This window comes from Elephas maximus, chromosome X (assembly GCF_024166365.1).
Source record: "Elephas maximus indicus isolate mEleMax1 chromosome X, mEleMax1 primary haplotype, whole genome shotgun sequence".
Classification (NCBI taxonomy): domain Eukaryota; kingdom Metazoa; phylum Chordata; class Mammalia; order Proboscidea; family Elephantidae; genus Elephas; species Elephas maximus.
The window spans coordinates 8,405,368-8,421,806 of record NC_064846.1 but is presented as its reverse complement, the minus strand read 5'-3'; the positions used below and the strand labels follow the sequence as shown (position 1 = coordinate 8,421,806).

The 16,439-nt window shown below is 39.8% G+C and overlaps 1 protein-coding gene across 1 annotated transcript in view; it reads left to right on the top strand.

The window, feature by feature from the left end:
* Window positions 1-16,439, top strand: part of FMR1NB (FMR1 neighbor) — a 76,032-nt gene continuing 59,593 nt past the window's right edge. The window contains exons 1-4 of the mRNA XM_049872960.1: window positions 1-397; window positions 9,894-10,013; window positions 13,335-13,469; window positions 14,838-14,934. Of these exons, the coding sequence (XP_049728917.1) occupies window positions 1-397; window positions 9,894-10,013; window positions 13,335-13,469; window positions 14,838-14,934 (749 nt within the window). The remainder of the gene's footprint in view (window positions 398-9,893; window positions 10,014-13,334; window positions 13,470-14,837; window positions 14,935-16,439) is intronic.

Genomic DNA, 16,439 nt, shown 5'->3' with positions numbered 1-16,439 from the left:
ATGTCACCGCTGGGAATTCTGGGGCACAGGAGTAGTGCGCAGGCGCAGCGAGGAACGCCACAGTTCGGCGGGAACCACGCCATGCCTTCAGCGAGACCGACGCGCGGGCGGCCTCGCCCTAGGAACGCAGCACTGCGGGGCGCACGCCCCAGGCTGAGAAGTCGCGAGGCGGAGTCCAGCTCGGAGAGCCCAGCGGCCGTGGGGCACCCAGGAGGTGACATTCCTGGGCGAGAGGCCGCGGTGGCGGCTACCCCTCAGCCTGGCTGGCAGGCCTCCTTGCGCGGCCTCCGGACGGAGACGCGCCACCCTCTGGGGAGGATGTGGGCCCAAAAGCGCTTCGGGCTGCTCATGCTCGGCATCTGGGCCCTCCTGCTGCTGTGCTACTGCCTGTGGCCTGGTGAGTCCCGGGGCGCTGGGCTGGGCCGGGCCGGGTGGGGGACATGGATGGGGTGATGGGGACGGGGTGACAGGCCCCGACGGTGATGCCGCCATTTCAGTCTAGGGGCTAGGGGCCAGGGGCGGGCCCCCCTCCCTCCCTCCCTCCCTCCCTCCCTCCCTCAGTCCCAGCTGACCCCTCAGAAGGTCTGTTTTCCCTCACCGCCTCACCCCGTAAGGGCCTTCCCGCCCCGTCAAAAAGCCAGCCCCCCCCCATCACCTCACCTCACGAATGCCTTCCAGCCTCAACTCCTTTCATGAATGCCTTCCCCCCACCTCCCCTCTCACCTCCCCTCACAAACGCCTGCCCCCTTCCCCCTCCCCTCAGAAAGGCCTTCCCCTCACCTCCCCCCTCCTTTCCCCTCAGAAAGGCCTTCCCCCCACCTCCCCTCATGAATGCCTTTCCCCTCCCTCCCCTCTCACCTCCCCTCACAAACATCTGCCCCCTCAACACCCCTCAGAAAGGCCTTGCCCCCCTCACCTCTAAGAAAGGGCTTCGCCCCTCACTTCCTTTCACAAAGGCCTTTCCCCCCTCACCTCTCCTCAGAAACATCATCTCTCTCTCATCTCCCCTCACAGAGGCCTTTCCCCTCACCTCCCATTACAAACACCTACCCTCCATCACCTCCCCTCACAAAGGCCGTCCCTCCCTCACCTCCTCTCACACAAGCCTTCCCCCCCATCTCCCCTCACAAACACTTCCTCCCCCTCACCTCCCCTCGTGAAGGCTTTCCACCCCCACCTCGCTCACAAACACCTTTCTCCCCTCACCTCCCCTCAGGAAGGTCTTCCCTCCCTCACCTCCCCACAAGAAGGCTTTCCCTCACTGACTTTGCCTCCCAGAAGCCTTCCTTTCCTCACCTCCCTTCACAAAATGCTAACCTCTCTCACAGCTCCTCTTCCCCCCCCCCCTTTTTTTAGCATTGTGGTGAAGTATAAATATATATATATATAAAATGTAAAAAGTGAGGTAACCATTTTATAGTGAACAATTCAGTGGCATTGAGTACCAGGGCTTTGTACTGATTATTCCTGTATCAGTCATGGCTGAGACAGCATCACTGGAACAGACCTGAATTTTTTAAATCTGGGTGAACCGGAACAGGAAGAATTATGGGTCGGAGACCTGCTAGAAACTTAATCTCCCTCTTAGAAAACAAGAGCAGCATACGTGTCGCGTAGCAACCAAGTCTCTTACCCATGGGATTTTGAGCAGTTGGAAACGGCTGTGTCCCGTTCAAAAATGATAGCACCCCACTCAAAGACGGTGGCTGACCACACAGCTTTGAATGTGTGTCGCTCTCTTCAGTCTTGCCAATAATCCAGTCTCACGCATCAGGTTCCTGAAAGGGCTCGCTATGCTTCTTTCGAGTCTCCCATTCTAAGGCTTTGACCTGTAGTTTTTCCCATTCCGGTTACCACGCCGAATCACCCAAATTGTAAAAATTCTGGTCTCTTCTGGTCTTGCTTCATTGACCATGACTGAACCAGTTTTAACCAGCTCAAAGCCCTGTTGACTACATTAAAAAATTGTCAAACCACCGAAATATTTTCCAAAATATTTTCGTCACCCCAAAATGAAACTCCGTAGCCATGATTCCTGCTCTTTGAAACATTTCGAGATACTCGTTTATGGTCATTTACAAATTATATCACTCTAAATTATTTATTTTTCCTACTATTCATCTAAAACTCCAAGGTATTTCTAAATTACTTTTATTTTATTTGGAAAAGTTAGCACAGCGTTGGGAGCCTTCTCATTCTCTGAAAGAGTAAGTTTAGGGAAAAAAAAAACAAACAGTAAATTGTATATTCTTTTTCTTAACCCATGAGTTATTCATTTTCTATTTCTATTGGGAGTAGGATCCTCAAAAAATAAAATAAAATACTGTTTATTCAGTGTGATTTCTTTATTTCCATTAGGACCATTTCCATTACAAGGTTTAACCTGCTTTCTCCTAAAACAACAATTCATGATTCATTCTTTATACTGTCAAATTTTCCATATTCTCAGGAGGTAATATATGACCATGTGGATTAAATATAAGTTTAAACTTGAAGTCGTTTCATTTAATGAATGTAACTGAATGCACCAAGAGGTGAAATAATTTGGCCATGGCCCTAGAGTATTACAGTGAAATCAGAGCATGTAGTCCTAGAAATAATATACTTTCTCATTCTTAGATAGACAGAGCCTTCCTCAGTTCTGTTGTGTTTAGTACCACCAAGAGGAATTGGGGTTGAAGAACCTGAGGTAACACTGGGATACCTCCAGTTTGTAGTGTTATTTGCACTCCTGAGCCATGTTGTTTTTCAGGTTATATTTATACAGACTCTGTAACCCATTGCCGTCAAGTTGATTCCGACTCGTGGCGACCCTATAGGACAGAGTAGAACTGACCCATAGAGTTTCTAAGCAGCACCTGGTGGATTCGAACTGCATACCTTTTGGTTAGCAGCCATAGCACTTAACCACTGTGCCACCAGGGTTTCCATATTTATGCAGGGGACATATAAAATGAGGAGACAAGCTGGTCAGGGTTTGGTAGTTTGATCCCAGCTCCTCCACTGATTCTGTATAACCTATTAGGTCACTCCTTACCTCTCATCCCTTTTGGGGGAGAAGAAAAACAAAATGAGAAATCCAGATTGACTAATAGGTAATATCTGCAAAATGCTTAGCTCCTGGGACAAAACCAAATAGCTAGTTTCTGTATCATTACATTAAAATACCTCATTTATCTGTTTTCCTTAGGGAGTGAATAAGGCATTGTACATTGATAGGCCTGGCTGGCTGCCATGCCCCTCCTTAAGCACCAAGCTTTCTGTTGTTTTAGCCATGTGTGCATATGGTGGTAGTTGGAGGCAGAGGCCTAACTGGGGGGTGGAATGGGAGGGGGGTTGGGGGGAAGGCAGATGCCCTGGGCGTTGTGTGCGTGCCCTGGGTGCCACTTGAGGCAGAGCGCCCGTTAGTTTCTATTGGCCATCACAGTTTCCATCATCGGATGTAAGAGATCATTCAACAATTTAACACTAATTACTCTAGGCACTACTTTCCGTAGTTAGGCCCCTGGTTGGAGGAGCCCTGAACTGGAAGTTTGGAGACTTGGGTTATTCTGATTCTGCCACTGACTTGCTGTGTGACCTTTGACAAGTCACTTTACCTCTTTACTGAAACTTTAGGTTTCAGTCGCCTTGTTTGCCAGAGATTTTGCTCCAGTCTCATTTATTTGTCTAACACCTTCACGATACTTGATTATCTTATTGCTATTAGTTATTCATATTTTTCTTTAAACGGACTCACTTTTTATATAAATAAGTTTATTTAAAATAAAACTGCAGCACAGCTATAAATGGAAAACTCATTGTATTTGCTTTTAAGATAATTATTTGTAAAAATAAATACCTTGAAAACAAAGTAATATTATTAAGTTAAAAATTTAAACAACAAAAATAAACAGTGAAAGGCATGTAACAAAAATATGTCATCATTTTATGTTGTACTTCATGTGTGACTTTTCATGGAATCTTTGTTGTTATTACTTGCCTCTGAGTTGATTGTGAGTCATGGCGACCCCATTACAGCCCTTCAAAATAAATATCCACAGTTTTGAAGATGAATAAACGGAGGCACAGAGATGTTCATTGACTTGCCCAAGTTCACCAACTACAATGTGGCACAGCCGGTATGCACAATCAGGTCTGTTTGATCTTAGAAACACTGCAACATAGGTAGACCCTTAACAGTACCCCAGTAGAACCCTGCTGTTTTCCCTTTCCACGCTGATAACATTGTCCAAGGCTCTCATTCTCTCCCTTGCGCCAGAGCTGATTACGTAATTTGCAAAATGAAAACATGGGGCCCCTTGTTCAAAATTTATTAGGAATTTCAGGACAGTGACAGCAGAACATTAAACTAAGTGTGGGGCTCTTTTTATCACAGGGCCCTTCAAAGCATGGGGCCCTGTGAGACTGCACATTTCCATGTCCATGAAATCCATACCTGTGAAGCCAGTAGCCCGGCAGTACACCTAACTCTGAGTCTGATTTTATTTGTCTTTGAAATACAGTACAATTTTCAGTCTTTGTTTATGTGACAGGGAAATTACAAAACAAAAACTCTTTGTGACAGGAAACATAATTGGTCCTTTTATCATTTCCCACTGCATATTAAGGAAGCTGATTCCTAATCTTTTGTTTGCTGAGCTGGATAATGAGTGTGTATTAGGTTCCTGTGGCTATAACAAAGTACCACAAAGTGAGTGGCTTAAAGCAACAGAAATATATTGTCTTACAATTCTGGAGGCTGTTGTTGTGTGCCATTGAGTCGATTCCAACTCATAGTCACCTTATAGGACAGAGTAGAATTGCCCCATAGAGTTTTCTAGGCTGACATCTTGATGGGAGCAGATTGCCAGGTCTTTCCTCCTATGGACCAGTAGTGGGTTCGTACCGCCAACCTTTCTGTTAGTAGCTGAGCGTGCCATCAGGGCTCCTTCTGGAGGCTAGAAGTCCAGATTCAGGGTTTCAGCAAGGCTGTGCTCTTTCTGAAAGCTCTAGGGGGAATATCCTTTCTTGTTTCTCCCAACTTCCGGTAGCCCCAGGCATTTCTTGGCTTGCAGCTGCAGCATAACTTCAATCTCTGCCTCGGTCTTCGCCTGTCCATCTTCCCTGTGTGTCTATGTCTCTTTTCCTCTTATAAGGACACCAGTCATACTGGATTAGGATCTACACTGCTCCAGTATGACTTCATGTTAATTTGATTGATAATATTTTCAAAGACCCTATTTCCAAATAAGGTCACGTTCACAAACAGTGGGGCTTAGTACTTCAGCATATCATTTTGGAGGACACAATTCAATCCCTAGGAGACTGTAAGGATGCAAATCAGTGGCTGAGAGGATGAGAAGGGGAAGAGGCTGGAGGCCGCTTGGGTGAAGAGGAAGGCCTGAGAAGACCTGGGGCTGACTGATGGAAGCTTTTGGAGAGAGGGAGAAGGGAGAGAGGGGACAGCTGCTCCAAGGGAGGGAAGAGCAGGAGTAATAAAGGGGATTTTATAAAGGTTTGCCGTATGGCAAGTGGTGCCAACCATGTTTGGTTTCATGGTGGGTTCAATATGCTAGTCACACAATTTTTTCTGCTGCACATTTAAATAAATACATATCTATGAAATTAGGAAATGATAAATATATCCATTAACATATTCATCTGTGTTCTACCTAAAATCCTCACGTACCGCTAATGGTACTCACACCACACTTTGGGCAATTCTGTTCAAGTTAGTGTTAAGTAATTGTCTTTCAGGATGGGGAAAGAAACCGGTGATAGAAGGGGAACAGTTAAACATGTGCAGGACTTCTTAGTTCAGGCTGCCACAGACAGTGCGTATCTGAGTAAAAATGTTTAATTGCCTCCCCCATTTGAAATGCCCATTGAAATGACCAAAAATGTATAATGGGGAAAAACCTGGAGAGTCAAGAAGGGTACCATCAGTATACCAGAAACTGGGAAGGATTTCTGAAATATATAACAAAGGCCAGACTGAGAGAAGTTGCAGCAACCTGAGTTTCACCTCAGGCTAAGGATGAGCCTGCCTGGCAGGGACTGGAGGCTAGGTACGTCAAGGAACTCTGAGTTAGGGATGAATCTCTATCCTAGGAGGGACTTCAGGGAGCACACCATTTGCAGCAGAGACCCTGGAGTGGAGAGTCCGGCCACAGTGTGCTATTGCAGCCACCACTTACCTCAGAGGTGTGCTGAGGAAAGTGAGGCACTGCCTCAGCTGGCTTCACTCAAGGGTGGTTGTGCTGTTTCAAGAAAGGGGGGCAGTGAGTGAACAGATGGTGGTGCAGAGCACAGGTTTTGTCCAGGCCATGTCCAGCTCTAGCTCCCTCCCTGCGTCGCTAGGCAGCAGGCCCTCTAATCTGGCAGAGTGTGCCTGGTAATATTCATCTCACTTGTCTCCTGTGTTGGAGGCACTCCTCTAGGTCCTTTTTGTGGCTGGCTTCTAATCCTATTTTTTTTTGAGAGGGGGGAAGGGGGCTTAATTGTCATCCCTTCAGAGAGGCAGCCCTTATTTAAAGTAAGTCCCCTGCTCTATTCTGTAGCAGTATCCAGTTTCTTTTATAGCATTCATTATAACTTGTAATTAAATTTTTTACATATCTTTTTTGTTGTTTGTCTTCTCCGCTAGATTGTAAGCTTCATGAGAGCAGGGATCTTGCCTGCCTGACTTGTTCACTGATGTATCCCCAGCAGCTAGAATATAGGTATTCAATAAGTATTTGTTGAATAAGTAGGAATTGGGAGAAAAAAGTAAACAGGACACAGTGGTTATTCTTACTGTCAAGATACGTAATACTGAATACTGAAGATAAAACTCTCATGAATGAACATTTATGCATAGTACTGAAATATGTAAAACAAGTAGTTTAAGAAATTCAAGTAGAAATAGACAAAACCATTATCATGAAAGATTTTAATATATATCTTGTAGTCCTTGACAGAAAAAATAAAGATACAGAGCATTTGAATAATATACTTTAATTTAACGTTTCCAATAGAGTTCATTGTACAGTACAGGCTAAGAATATACTTCAGGTGACCATGGAAGATGGGCCCGTTAAAAATGAAAAAAGGGATATAATGACAAATATAAAGGAGATTTAAAAATTATAAGTGAAGAGCTAAGCTACCCCGCTTCAAGAAATACAGATTCAGACTGTTTCTGGATGAGTTTTTCCTATGCTGTTTAAACTGTTTCAGTATAGGAAAAAAGATGAGAACCTTCACAGTTCATTTTATGAAGCTGGTATAATCCTCACGCCAAAACCTACAGATACAGCACAAAAAAGAAAACTACAGACACACACTTCACTTACGAATGTTGATCCCAAAATCCTACATAAAGCATTTATTTCAGGAATGCAGGAGTATTTTAATATCAGAAAATACGTTAATATTTAGTAATTAATAGGCAGAGAGGAAATATGGCAGTAGATGATAAAAGCATTTGATAAAATCTCATTTCTATTGGATTAAAAACAAAACAGCAACAGAAAACTTGTAGTAACCTAGGACTAGAGGAATATGTCGTTAATTTAATAAAGAACATCTAAAACTAGTAGCCAACATTATATTTCATGAAGAAACACTAGCACATTCCCATTGTAGTCATGATTGACTCAAGAATGCCCATTATCATACCATACCCATTGCTGCCGAGTTGATTCCGACTCATAGTGGCACTGTAGGACAGAGTAGAACTGCCCCATAGAGTTTCCAAGGAGCACTTGGTAGATTCGAACAACCGACCCTTTGGTTAGCAGCTGTAGCTCTTAACCCTTATGCCACCAGGGTTTCCAGCTGTTATCATAGCTATCATTCAACCTACTTTTAGAGGTTCCTAGGCAATGCAACAAGAGAATAAGAAGTGAGGGGCTAGTATTGGAAAGAAAGGAGGCAAAACCATCTACATTTAGTGATACTATGATTGGCGTGAAAGTGAAGAAACAATGAGAACTAATGAGAGTCAACTAAGTAGGTTATAAAATACATGAACTCTAATCAATAGCTTTCTTACATACCAGCAGTAATCAGCTAGAAGATACAGTGAAAAAGATCTCATTCACATAACAATAAAATATATATGATATCTGGGAATAAATGCAATAAGTAATATGCAGGACCTGTAATTATGCAGCTAGAAACCTTAGTCATGGACATAAAGAGAGACTTGAATGAATGAAGAAACAAACCACTTCCTGGATAGGAAGATTTTGTGAAGATGTCTGTTCTCTCCAAGTGAGTCTACATTTAGCTAAATACATACCTACTCCATGGGACACACAATCAATGTTTTTTGAATGAATATTAAGTGAACATAATTGCAATAAAAATCTCATTAGATTTTTTGACTTGACAAAATGATTCATCTAGAAAACACTTCAGAATTACAAATAAAATTTTGATAACAAAGACTAATGAAGGATTGTCAGATCAGTTATTAAAACACATTAACAACATAAGATAGATTATAGCAGTGGTATTGGTGCATACTAAACAGATTGGTTAGTGGAACAGAACGTAAAGTCAGGAAACATACCTCTGAGTGTCTGAGAACTTAGAATATGATGATGGCATAAGTAGGAAAAGAGTGATTATTTAATAAATGGTATTGGGATAACTAGAAAAAATATATCCCTACTTGATGACATATTCTGAAATATATTCCAGGTAGATTAAAGATTTCAGTTAAAAAAAAGTGAAACCATAAAAGTGTTAGAAGAAAATATTAGAGTCTGGAATGTCTTTCTAAACATTACCTGCAAGGCAGAGATAATAAAGGAGGAGATTGATAGATTCGATTACCTAGAAAATTTTTTAAACTTCTGAACCTCCCCAAACACCATAAAAAAATGAAAAGGTGCCTGACTCCCTTTAAAAGAATATTCCTAACATATGTGGTAGATTAAGGAGTAATTTCTCTACTATACAACAAATTTATGAAAGATTTAACCTCACTGAATCAAAGGTGAAAATGAAAACCAAAGAGATTATTTTGGCTAGTAAATTAGCAAATGAAAAAAAGGTGAGAGTGCAAGAAAACTGGTGATAGCATGCACTGCTGGTAGGAGTGTACATTGGTGCAGCCTTTCTGGAAGGTAATTTGACTAGTCGAGCCATTCTCTAAGAATTTATCCTAAGGAATTTGTTATGAATATCTGCAAAAATATAGCTCTGATGATAATTATTGCAGTGTTTGTAATACAAAGTGGAAACAACCTAAATGTCTTCCTGTGGGGGAATGGCTGCTTAAGTTATCAAAGAGCCATATGATGGAATACTGTGAAGTTACTAAAGATAAAAAAAAAAAAGATAGTGTTAGAAAATATGTGGTAATAATAGGAACACATCCATGCTATAGGAAAGAAGAAAGATATCCTTTTATATAGGAGAGATTCATGAAAGTAAGACTAAAAACAGGTCCTTTGAAGTAACAAGGAAGGATAAGGAAGGATTACTGTATGTAAGGCCTTGATTTTGTTAGTAAAAAAGCCAGTATCTTTACCAAGAGTTTCTGTGCTGGGATTGTTGCTAATATCTGATTTAGTTTGAATACATACTGTTTCCAAGCTGTCAATTGATCAGGCCTCTCAAAGTCTGTGCTAGAAAATTCACTATTGTAAATCAGTATACAGCATGACAATGGGGAGTTTCAGCCTTTAGGTTAAGTACTTGTAAACTTAATACTCGATTTTTCAATTTCATACTAGAATTGTATTCTGATTAATAACAATACCTAAGCTGTTATGAGATGAAGGCACATCATCCGTTAACTATTTGACTTTCCATAACTATTTTAAATCCTTACTAAGCAAAGGGAATTACTATTCAAGGTTTGTCAAAAGTGAGAAATGCTTTATATGTTGGCATTAATAGCTTTACTTCTTCTAAAGGGTTCTCAAACCATAAGTCCCCAAACAAGTACGTTCTGTGGAGTGGTGAGAATGCTGATGGACAATCTCTGGAAAAAGAATCTGCTATGGAAGCTCTGTTAAGCTTTTTTTCTCCAACAAGTAAGTTCTTGTTTGATTTTTTTCCCCCTCCAGTGTCCTTGTTTTGAAAACACTAGTTAAATGTTTAGGAGGTAGTGTGGCGTAGTGGCATTGGAGTCAGACAAACCTGAGTTTGATTTCTGGCTCTGTCCTTTGCCTTAGACAAGATAATCTCTCTGAACCTCACTGCCCTCACCTTTAAAATGAAGATAGCACAAAGAGTTGAGCATGCACTGAGACATTTGTAAGACAGTCAATAGATGTTTGTTCCTCTTTATAAAATAACTTACCTTTCACAAATATTCTAAACCTTTCACAATTTATCTTAATGGTCTTACCTGAAATTTAGTCACTGTCTCCTTTGGCATTAAGCAGGGTACTGTGTGGCTCTGGTGTTATGGGATAGACCAGATGTTTTCCCATCTGGTTTAATGATAAAAATTTCAGGTTTCAAGTTGCATAGTCTTGTTCTGAATCTGTATATAATGTGTTTTTCAAACACGTGATGACCCCTGAGAATTATTGACCACAAATGAACAGGTTTCATTTTGTACAGCGTGCGGTACCCTTTCAAGGAGAAGCTTCACATAAATTGACATGTGTGAATTATAAATAAGGCTTTTATTAAAAATCATCGAGAATTTATTTTAACAAAATTAGATGTAGGTATTTTTTTTTTATGTAAGCACAAAATTATATCCCTTTTTTATGTAATTTCTATTCCACACTCTGCCATTGAATTATTCTGTGGCCATGCATAGATCTCTTCATGTTTCTCTATACTAGTTTCATCAAGTACAACATGGGCATTATAACACTTACTACCACTGAGAAGAGCAAAATAAACAAGCGCCTTATATAAATTCAAAATAATGCTATGATCAGATTGAGTGGAAAAAAGGAAATCCAAGAAGGTGATATGTTGTGTAGGTTAAAAGAGTAGTTTAGTGAATGCTGGAGTTGGTCATAAACAATAACAATTGACAATATAAGATTCAGAGCTTATGAAGGTAGCAGATGTAAACTGTCATATAATAACAGTATATTATATATATTATATAAAACACAATAACCTATAATAATTGTGTTCTATGAACACTGAAGCCCCTTTAAATGTAGTCTAAATAAGATACCTGCATTTCTAAAATACTTCTCCAACCTGGAAGAGTAAGTTGCGTCAAATCAATTGTAGATGGTAACATTTTTTCCAAACAAAATCAAACCATTTCCATTTTAAGACAAATATCTGACCTAGGTTGATGGAAATTTTTGGAAAACAATGACTAAATATTTATAAAATGTACATACTGTCTTTGGAAAGGCTCATAAAATGTGAAATACTTTCAACCAATTTATTTCCTCCCCTGTATAATTGCAGATGAATACCCTTTTCACTCAGGTATTTTTTAAAAAGTCTGTTGTTTTGTCATTGGACTGTTGTTTTTTAAAAATTCACTTCTTGCAGATTAAAATGATAACCTTGAGACAGGCTGGCAAGGAAGCTCAAGAGGCCACTTGATCCCTTCTCCCTCTAGATAAAATGATACGTTTAAATATGATAAAATTGGTTTTACCCTTTTTCTTCATCAAAATCACTAGTGTCTCTTAGTAATTTCAGTCAGAAAGTTAATTTTACTATCTAATAGAAAGTCCATCAGATGCAGTATAAGTATTTTAAAAAAGCTCAGCATTAGAAGGAATCTTAGTAATCATCAGAGTCCTTGGGTGGTGCTAACAATTAAGTGCTTGGCTCCTAACTGAAAGGTTGCTGGTTTGAACCCACCCAGAGACGCCTGGGAAAAAAGTCCTGACGATCTGCTTCAGAAAGGTCACAGCCATGAAAACCCTGTGGAGCACAGCTCTACTCTTCAACATATGGGGTTGCCATGAGTCGGAGTCGACTCAACAGCAACTGGTAATTGGTTTTTTTTTCAAGATCATCTAGTTCAGTCTCTTGCATGCTTTGAAACCCTCTCTTAAGCCTTCTTGGCCAGTGGTATTGGAACAGTGCCAGGGGGGAGGAACTCAACATGCAGGAAGCCCATTCCATTTCTGAGTAGGCTCTGTTTGTTGTCACTCTTTTCTGTGTGTGTGGTGCCCAGCACTGAACACAGTTTTCCAGATGCAGTCCAACATTTGGGGGACTAGAGTCACCCTAGGCTTGGCAGAATTAAGAACAGATTGCTTAGAGTATATAGCAACAAAGTGGGCTAAACACTCACATGTCTAAAATGTTTGGGGAATGAATATCCTGGCCAACTGGTAATGCGCTGAATTTGTTACTTTCATCCTTTATTTTCTCATCTTTAAAATGGAGATTGTTAGATTTGGGTTGGGAGTTTGTTTCGAAGATGAGTAATAATGTAGGTAAAGCAAGGTGCCTGGCCCAAATAGGTGCTTAGTGAATGGCAGCCCTTACTATTTTTACCTTAGTTTCAGGAATTGCCTATCTTTAAAGAAGAGGAATATAATAAAATATGCTAAGAGGTAAAAAAAAAATATGCTTAAAACAATTGTATTGTTCTTTATTGACGTTGAGGTGCTTTAGAGTGATCACGAAACATCAATTATTACTTTTTAGTTATTGGCCTTTTTGGTCATCATTTGTTTCTCTCATACAGAAGGATGTTAAAAAATCAGCTGTTTGACCTTGTAAGTCTTTTAGATTCAGATACATGAGAATTTATTGCAGGTGCATGAATCTTGGTGTTCATGCTATAAATCGTTGTCTATCGAAACTATAGAGTTATAACTTAAGGCCAAAAGGAAGAATTTAAAACATACATCGTAGTGCCGATTTAAGTGTTCACATAAAGTAGGTCAATACCAATAGTATCACTTACCTTACTCTCTGTTGGTAAGCTGTGCAAGTTTTACTTACATGAATTCTCATAGATGCATTCGGTGAGTTTCTGTAGCTTAGTAAAATTAAGTGAGAGAGTATCTGTGGCATTATTTTAACAGGGTGTTAGTTTCAAGGGCACTTGGCCTATTCTTGTTATTTAGTTCCTTCTGTGTTATTTTTGAATCACCACCACTCACCTCCTGATTTTATAGTCCTTTGAAAACTACCTTATTAATGGTCTGTTAATAACTTACATTTTTTCTGCAGTTCATCTAGAAATGAAAATGTGATGTTAAATAACTTTGCAGTAATTTTTAGTTTAACTCATTTTTTCAGCATTCATCGCTGTTTGTATATATCATCAGTTTTTTTCCTTAAATGTACTAGCGTAACTGTTTTCTTTGTTGTTGTTGTTTTGCCTTGCAATAATTATTTATTTAGGGGAAATGCTTACTAATCATGTTGAATTCTCTTTTTTGGATTTCTTTTTCGAAAAGCATGCATTCCAAAGGAGGATCAGGTGGTGAAGGCTTGTAATGGACGTAAGGATCTTAACATGAGCGAGTGTTTGAAGTACAAGTGCTGTTATTCCGAGACCGGTGGCCTTGGCTGTTTTGCTCCGTTAAAAGATAGTAAGTTCATCCTCTTAAATTTATTATATTTCCATCTTTATAAATAGAATAAACAGGTCACAGTGGCATCAATTTAAATGTGGAAGTTCCAGCTTAACGCTAAAAGGGGGCTCCCAGCCCTAGGGCAGCACGGTCCTTTGAAGGTCCTGAGGTGGTCAGGACTCTCCTCATGGGCTGTTTCTGCTTAGCTCTTAGATGGTACCTATGGCAGCTCGAAATGACTCTCACCTCTTTAGCTTTAGTTGCTCTTTGTCTAATGTCCCGAAGGTTCCAGGCTCTATAAGGTGAAACCCTCAATGCTTGGGAGAGGATACCAGTTGGGCATGCCTCTGCCTTCTTTTCTCTGCCCAGCTTCTCTTTCTGAGTAGGATTTTTCCCATTTAGTGCTCCTTCAACATTTAAGTATGTAACAGTAGACTTAATTGTTTCTCGTTAAAGTTTATTAGTTTGTTTTGTTTTTAAATTAGCTGCTTCTCTTAAGATTGTTTTCTTCTTTACAAAGTTGTGAGAATCAGACAGCCTGTTTTCTGCCTTCATTTGGATGGTGGGGCATATTACCAGTTGGTCCCATGATGAAAGTATTTGATACGTTGGAACACTAATGAATACTACAAAAAGGATGTAGGCTAAACAGTATCTTAGGTTAATATAGTCCCTATTCAATTTACAGTTATTTGTTGAACATCTAGTATTTATTAATAATGGACACTGAAACCTGATGATGAATATAGTATTGCAATTTTAACACTGTCACATCGTGTTTGTAATTTGTTCATCAGTTTGATTTTTATATTCTGTGTGAAGAGACATGTGGTTATTGTAGATGAAGAAAATTGAACCGTGACTTACAATCCCCCAATCATATTAGAATGTATTTCTAAATGAATGTAAGAATAAAATATGTTTATTCGCCTGCAGATTCTTGATTCCTTGTTTAATGTTTTATAATTTGGAAGTAAACATTTAATAAGCCGCTCTTTTACCAAGTTAACTGTTTATGGATTAATTCACTCCTTGAGTGCTCTAGGATGTATAACATACTGCCAAGGAGAAAGCACTTATGGCCACAGGAAGAAATGTATACCGTGCATTGTAGTAATCTGCTAACAAAAACCGTAGGATCGTTTTGTTAAAGCTTCCATTGGGGGGGCACGTATTTAAAATGTAGCCTTTAGTTGTATTCCAAAAACATTTCATAAGCTCCTGCTGCTTATGGAGTACCAAGGATATGTATCTAACTGTCATATAAGAATACCTCCTCATTTTACTTTATTAACTGATAGTTTTCTATAAAAACTTTATGAACGAGCTCAGATTTGCTTCTCTTGCTTAAGTCATAAAAGTAACAGGATATAATTAAACCAACAGCGCCTACACAGATGTTCCGGGTGTTTGTGCTTGGTGTGAGCAGCATGATCATCCTGGGACTTCTGCCCGTTTATTGCTGCTCTTTTTGCCGGAGGAGGTAGGCAAACATAAACTTTTATGGGTTGATTGCTAAGCGTACTTGGGTATTTTTGTGTCGATAAATTTTTTTAGATGCTCCAGAAACACAGGGATTATGTTTGTGTCCCTTTTGTTTAAAACAAGGTAGCTTGGGAAAAACCTAAAAGTAGAGTTACCATAATATTTTTTTAAATGCACGTTAGTTTATTTTTCCATCAGTTCAAGCTATCCTTTTGCATAGTCTATACATTCCATTATCAAACAGGACTCTAGTTGGAAGGAAAAATAAATCAACGGGCTCAGTGTGTGTAGAGTAGGGCATGCTGGTTATTAACTGTAAATCAGAAGGATTCCCCAAAGTATGTGTTACTATCCATTGAGTTAGATGGTCTTCTACCATTGGGCCTGAAAGCCTTGGTCAGTCTTCAAGCAAATATGTGCAGGATTCCTTCTTAGCATCTTAAGCAAAATTCCAGTAGACTACTGGCATGATGCTTCTAAGAGATTCTTTTTTTAATAGCTCCCCACCTACTGGGACACAGTGGATATAAAGGTACAGAGCAAGGCCAGGACTAGGGTGCCCTGCAAAATTTAAGGAGACACTAACTCTCAGGTTTGTGCAAGTGCAGGGTCAGCACTTACATGACTCTGAGAACGAGTACTTCCTTAAATTCTCTGGTAAAGAGAAGGTGCCTGGTGAAGGTTAAGCATCTTTGAAGTTTTTATTTGAGTTAATGGGAAAATAGTCTTTGAGTTACCAAAAAATGATTTATATTTCACCGAAAGATTTATAGTACATTTGTACCTTACTTTCTATAAGGATCAAGTCTTGCTTTTACCCTTGTGTGGCTTTTCCTCGAGTGCTCAGAATATATCATATTCATCATTGAATTCTCAGTTTCATAGCAGACTGCCTCGCATAGAGTGGATGCTTAATACATTTTTGTTGAATGAATGAGTGAGTGAATGAATGAAAAGATATAGCGGATGGAGTTGGATTAGCTTGGAAGTTAATCCTATGATAATTTATACTTTCAGTGACAAGGATTCGATTATCAGAGGCCTAGAGTTTCTGGAAATTATCAAGTGATTCGGTAATATTGGCACTTTGCCTGGTTGTCTGTTTTATGAAGGGTGTTTAAACCTGATCATGAAGCCCATTTTCTCATTGCTTACATCTCTTTAACAGACCATTTAGAGGCCATTGTTGGGTCACAGCATTTCACCTATTCCAGTTTACATATGATGGTCAATTATTTTCTCAGTTTTCACTTTACTTTCCTATTCTGAGTAGGTAATCTCTTATTCCTGTGCCTTTTGGGTTTTTTTTTTTTCTTTTACCACGAGATTGGGGGAGTGTGAATGGAATCTTCAAGCCTCCCTTCTTCCGTTCAAAGCTTAGTTTTATATAAAAAATTACCCATGACTAAAAATGAAATTGTATTTGCTAGAAATTGGTGACTCAGATTAGGGCATGCAATTTAGAGGGAGTCGGGTATAATAAGCCTGCTGTAATTTCATTGT